Raw genomic sequence first — 6,218 nt, forward strand, 5'->3', positions numbered from 1 at the left:
ACTGTTTATGTCCGCTTGTGGCTAAAGACGCGGCGCGAGTTTGCGGGGTGGGTGGGCTGCGTTAGATGAAAAAGCATTGGAGAAATACAATACATATGTAGTCATGTTTTCTTTCCCTGAGATCCCTTTTATAATTCATGCAGATTTTGTTTATATGTTAATCTATAATTTATCATTCTAATACACAAATTGAAGGGAATTCCGATGACAAATGACTGAGAGGTTGTTTTGATGATAGTTTAATAAGCAACTTATATTTATATAAACACTTTATGTGAAAAATATTTTTTTTATACGTGGTGGGGTCTGGAGACTCTCCCAGGCAGCAGAAGGCACCCAAAATCAAGGAAGTATTCATTTGGAAGGTCTCACATGTGACTCACATTCTTGAGTTTTTTCAATGAGATTTGCTCATATATCTCAATATTTACATTTAAAAACAAAACGAATATGTATATTTTTTGTTTTTAGAAAGCATTACGTTGCCTGCTGGTGTAGCAGTTAGCATGGTGTCAGTACTCAAACCTGTACATAGTACTGGTACCCTTTGTTTTTCTCTTCAGGGTACTGGGAACATTTCTTGCATACTGGAACCTCTCATAATCTGCCAGTAGTGGATAACAAGGTGAGAAACGCCACTTGATTTTATTCATACTTAAGGCACTGCTGCCACCTCCGAAGTGAGGTTTGTGCGCTTTTCTCCTCAAGTCCATCTAGCCAGGTGTATTGGATTCTCTGAATCGCTCTTACAGTATGATGGACTGGAATCCTATCCACAATGTCCTCGTTTGAAATAGATACATGGGACCATGTAATGGAATAGGCAGCAGTGGACGATGGATCAATGGATGGAATTTTCAAACAATAATTAATTATATATAATAATAATAATTAAATTTTAACATTATTTGCATAACATGTATTTGAATAGCAGTGCCTGACATCTCCAAGGTTGGGTCAGTTTGAGCCTCCAAATCAGCTTCCTGTTTGTGGAGTTACATCCGCTCCATGTTTGCTGGGGTTTCCTCTGGGTTCTCCTGCAATCCAAAAAAATCCATGTTTTTGTTTTGGTCAAAATTTGATCCTGTCAATGTCACATGTGTAATCAACCAATAAATAAATATGTGCAACTTGTTTTATTATGTTTCCAACATACAAAACAGACAAAACAGGTATCACCCTGAACCAGTCACTCCCAACTTCCAGTTCCTGCCCTTTGTTCCATGAATCAATTAGGAAAGGAGAAAATACACCACAGGAAACCAGTGGGACTTTAGGGTAATCTGGGGCTTAAACAGTTTACACTGTTCTCATTAGTTGACCCTTAAACCAGGTACTAAATAGGTACACTGCAAATACATAGGCAGAGTTGGGTAATTCAGGTCCAGAGAGTAAAAGTCCAGACCAAGATTTTGTTTCAACGAACCAGTTGAGCATAAAGAGTCACAGTTACAGAGTAATCAACTGGTTGGTTGAAATAAAATCCTGGTCTGGACTTATACTCTCTAGGCCTGAATTACCCAACTCTGCACATAGGCTGGCAGGGCAAACAGCTGACAATTCCATGAAAAGTAATAATTACAACATTAATTTGAATTTGATATATGAAACAAAGTGTGCAAAACTAAAAAAGCTTGAATGTGACAATACAGATGCTGATTAACAGAGCATTTGCAGCGACACAAACAATGCATTTGTTGTTTGGGTCCTGTGGTGGACTGGCATCCTGTCCAGGATGTTCTGCTTCTTACTACAGCTTTCAGTCCTGGTCCATGGAGGGTTGGTGAGGTCATCCCAAAAACCCACATCGGCCCTCCAAGGAGCAGGTTCCACACCCCTGCAGTACGGCATAAGCAGTATGGGAGCTAGTTGAATGGGTGAACAAGCAGATGACTTGATTATGTTTGCTGGGACAGTTCCAAGCAGCAGACATCAGGATACAGTTAGTAAACTACAGACATCACTGCTTGCTTTGGAATAAAATTAGATGTTTCAGAAAGAGTTCCTGTACATAGTAAGCAGAGTCTATGATTTAACCAAACAACATCTTTTTGAAACTAAATCCAACATTCCCCCATGTTCTGATTTTAACACTAACTTAAATAACAGAAACACCTTTTCACGTTACCGACATGTTAAGCAACATTTGAGGGAGATTAATAGCTCCCCTTATTTAGACAATGTGAATCTGGGTTATGATTTACATTCCACCATTCTGTTCATAGGTTTTACATCAATAAGTGCGGTGAGATTCAGAAAAAAATGTCAAAGGTCTCCAGAGTCCTTCTCACACAGAGATAACGGAGAGGTTGCCTCTCAAGATCAAACACATTCACGATGCAGTGGGTCGAAAGACATGGAAATGCACCCAGAACCATTAGTTTACATGACTGCATAGGCAGGAGGCACAGGACGGTGAGGTGGGGTAGGAACGGGGTTCTAGGTGAGGAGACAGGCCACTTGGGCCTTGATCTCCGCATCAGGATGCGTCAGGAGTGGTGGCAGCCTGGCCTGGAGAGGCGAGCCCTCAGCCAGCAGTATGTGATACACAGAGTCCTTCCCACGATGAGAAGCTACAGCCTGGTCCAAAAAGCGCCAACCCTTGAGGTTCCTCACAAAGGTGAGCAGGCGCAGCAGGACGCCGGGGTGTGTGCTGCTGTCAAAGAGCAACACCAGGGAGGCTGGGGCCTGCAATTCATCACAGTGAAGGACAAAGTTATTCATACCAGCCATCACGAATGGTTTTTCAAAAAGAACGATGTATAGCAGTTTGCAAATCCCTACACATATTGAAATGGTTGCCTTCCATATTCAACAAAATATGCAAATTACATGACCTGGGGTCTTACTCATGGAAAAAGGATGTAAAGTGGGCTGGGCGATATGATGATATTTTTGGTAATCAGACTGTTTATTGTCTGACAGCGACTAACTGGTGATTATCGTCTTTGTCGGGGAAGTTGGCTTAGGCCACACATACAGCAAGATAATGGTATGATTTATGATTTGCCTTTCGGTTCATCCTTCTAGCAGACATTTCAGGCACAGTTTAAGAAAATTAAAAACATTTAATTTCACAAGCAGTGCCCATTGCAGTGATAAGATATTCACCATTCTTGTACGCTGGGAAGTTCTTCATCACATTACTGGCTTAAATGTTTATTTATGTAAGCAGCTAGAACGGTATCAGTCTCAGTGCAACTTCTTGGTGGGAATTTTGAGCTTCCCAACGTATGTGAATGGTCAAACGAGACAAGCGCTTCCCAGTTAATACCCTATCAAATTGTCGAAAAATCTGATAATCTGGCTATGAACTTCTCCTTTGCAGCTCCTTTCATTTATGGGGGGGGGGGGGGCTTCACATGCTATAGCCAAAACTAGAGACAAAAATAAAGAACCACTGATAATTATTAGAAGACTAGGCTAGTAATTAGCTTAAAAACCTTGGTGTGCAGACCATTCCATGCTGAAAAATAAAACGTCATGTCCCCTTCTGGGAAAAAATGATTTGTCCCATATTTTCATACACTGCTAAGACGACCCAAAACCCATGTTCTGTTCGCATATAAAAAAAAATGCCTAAATTAATGTACAACTCTGTATCATTCATCCCAATATTTTAGAATATCACTATCTTTTTAGATATCGCCCAGCCCTAGTGCCAAGTCTTACAGAGTATTTCAGGACAGGCCGTATTCATGTAAAGCTTGTTTACCTGGGCTTGCATAATGTCCTCTATCAAATCTGGATTGGCAGATAAATTCACAAGCACTTTTGAAACCTGAGTCTGAACAGAAAAAGACAAATACTGCTTAAAAACCACTGTAGTTTACAAGCGATACCATTTTAAACATGTTTTTATTTCTCAAAAAACTCAAAAATCACCTCTGCAAAGAATATACCCACGAAGTAGTGTGTGTGTGTGTGTGTGTGTGTGTGTGTAATATATATATATATATATATATAATATATATATATACACACACACACACACACACACACACACACACACACACACATACACACACTGGCAGGTGGGTTTATTACCACATCAGCATAATTTAGCATGAGACGCTAGGCAATCATTGTCAACACCAGGCAATTAAATGCATAAATAAATACCTGTAATGATTCATTGCTCACAACCAGTAGTGATAAAAAGAGAGTAACTGAGTTTCTCATCAGATGTTGGTGGCAGTTTGTGACAGACAGATTGGTCAGTAATCTTAAGCAGGCCAACTGAAGTTCAGAGTTCACTGGTGACATTTCAATCAGATCCAAAACGTGGGACACGTACACCTGGGGTAGAGATCATGAAATGTCCATGTCACATACCTTGATATTTCATTTGGGAAGCTTACATTGTTTTCAGGTAAATACCTTCAAATGCTCTTGATTTCTGACATTCATGCTCAGATTGTTCAGCACATTCAAAGTCTGAACCCGGATTTCAGGCGATGGGTCAGACAACAAGCCGGCAATGATGTGAAGCCCGTCCAATTCTCGAATAAGATCCTAGATTTTTAAATAGAATTAGTTGAAATTATACAAACACCATTTGATTAATCAAATAAAAATAACAGCACAGTGCATAAAAGGTTCGTCTAAGTTAAGAGTATTGCTTTAAGAGAGAATTTGGAGAAAGTCTACAGCAGGGGTGGCCAATCTTATCTGCAAAGGGCTGGTGTGTATGCGGGTTTTCGCTGCAACTCCCTGATTAGATTACTAATTAGAGAACTGATTGGCTGAAGAGTCCTCACACCTGGGTTTGAACAGCTGACTTACAGGTTATCCCAACCGGCCCTTTGCGGATAAGATTGGCCACCCCTGGTCTACAGTATCTGATACTGAGGATAAGACAGCGCCCTCACCTGGTTCACGGAAAAGGCAGCAGCATTTCCTAACGTCACTAAGACTTGGGTTCTGTCAGAAGCACAGGCATCCATCTGGAGGAGTGACAGCAGCTTCTTTATGTGATGTGGCTCCAGGGGGCCAGAAGATGTGGACAGCTCACCTGAAATGAGAAAATGAAAGAAAGTTAAAGTAACTCAGAGACAGGTCTAACTAGGCCTATAGAATTTCTGCTTACAAATCAACAATGCAAAATTTATTGGAAAAATGACAACTGACAAAAAAAACCCCTCAAATTTATGTCCTTACAGCAGTTCTCCAAAGGAAATTGTAACCAAACAAGCACATAGTGCACACCACAGCACATAGTGCACAACAACGAAATCTGTCCTCTGCATGTGACATTGTGACATAGCAGGGGGCAGCTAATTCAATTACAAGTGCGCTTCCCCAACTATTAGGCCTCCACTGCCCACATATTCACACCTATATACAGAGCTATCCACGGTATCTGTGGCCTCACAAATCCTTTTAACAATCAAGCAGTAAATTAAAACACATAGGAGACCATGTTATGTGTTGTTATTATTATTATTATTATTATTAATAATAATAATATGAATATGAATAATTAGCACTACGTCGAAGATAAGATTCGAAACGCCCACCTTCAAATCATACGCACAGCGTCCTAACCCGCTAAACCACTTCACATCCCCAGGTGTACGAAACGAGAGTTAATATTGATAATGTACATCCATACTGTGGTCGAGATTATTACATTTGGTCAAGCACTAAATCCTTAAATAAAAGGCATTATAACAAGCACTAGCTGGAAAACCATAATATCCAATTCACACACGTTACATTCAAGTTACATTATATATAGCACGTATGTTTCCGTCGTACCTCGATCGCTCCCATTAAGCAGTGCCAGGCCGGACACCTTCGCCAGCAGCGACCCCGGCTGCAGCATCGCACTGCCGGCCGGATCTCGCTCAGACGGCCCCTGCTCGGGCACCTCGGCTCCCCTCACGCCGCTTTCCCTACTTCTCTCCTGCTGGGGAGCCATAACTGCTTTGTCGCCGGATCCCCACATGAGTTTGTATATCCCATATGACGCTCCGGCCCCGGCCACCAAGCCCAGCAAAGTCTTAATGCTGCACAGCCGGGCCGCGACTCCGTCATCTCCCATGCTCCCGGCGTGCTTCATGGAAGGATCGAGTGGGAATGGTAAAGAAAGCAGCTGAACGTTACACACCGACAGCAAAGCTTCATCTTTGAAAGTGTTACACCTCCGCTACCCAGTTTTTGTGTAACGGGCGGCTCTTCTTTGTCTTTTTCGGGATTTAATAGTACTTACGAAA

At 41.5% G+C, this 6,218-nt stretch overlaps 1 protein-coding gene across 1 annotated transcript; it reads right to left on the minus strand.

The window, feature by feature from the left end:
- Window positions 1–1,121: 1,121 nt before the first annotated feature.
- Window positions 1,122–6,218, minus strand: armc10 (armadillo repeat containing 10). Its single transcript, XM_023831147.2, has 6 exons — window positions 5,761–6,218; window positions 4,872–5,014; window positions 4,381–4,515; window positions 4,123–4,299; window positions 3,716–3,787; window positions 1,122–2,688 (listed from the first exon to the last, which is right to left on the minus strand). Exons 1-6 carry the CDS (start codon window positions 6,062–6,064, stop codon window positions 2,440–2,442), a joined length of 1,080 nt encoding a protein of 359 aa, XP_023686915.2. The 5' UTR covers window positions 6,065–6,218; the 3' UTR covers window positions 1,122–2,439.

This window comes from Paramormyrops kingsleyae, chromosome 1 (assembly GCF_048594095.1).
Source record: "Paramormyrops kingsleyae isolate MSU_618 chromosome 1, PKINGS_0.4, whole genome shotgun sequence".
Taxonomy (NCBI): domain Eukaryota; kingdom Metazoa; phylum Chordata; class Actinopteri; order Osteoglossiformes; family Mormyridae; genus Paramormyrops; species Paramormyrops kingsleyae.

What these genes read in the sequence shown, in the direction of transcription:
- armc10 (XM_023831147.2), bottom strand. Translation starts at nt 6,064, where the DNA reads ATGAAGCACGCCGGGAGCATGGGAGATGACGGAGTCGCGGCCCGGCTG. An exon ending in CTGCCTTTTCCGTGAACCAG is followed by an intron (nt 4,516 to 4,871) that starts GTGAGGGCGCTG and finishes TTAAAAATCTAG; the next exon opens with GATCTTATTCGAGAATTGGA. An exon ending in GAAATCAAGAGCATTTGAAG is followed by an intron (nt 4,300 to 4,380) that starts GTATTTACCTGA and finishes TCTCTACCCCAG; the next exon opens with GTGTACGTGTCCCACGTTTT.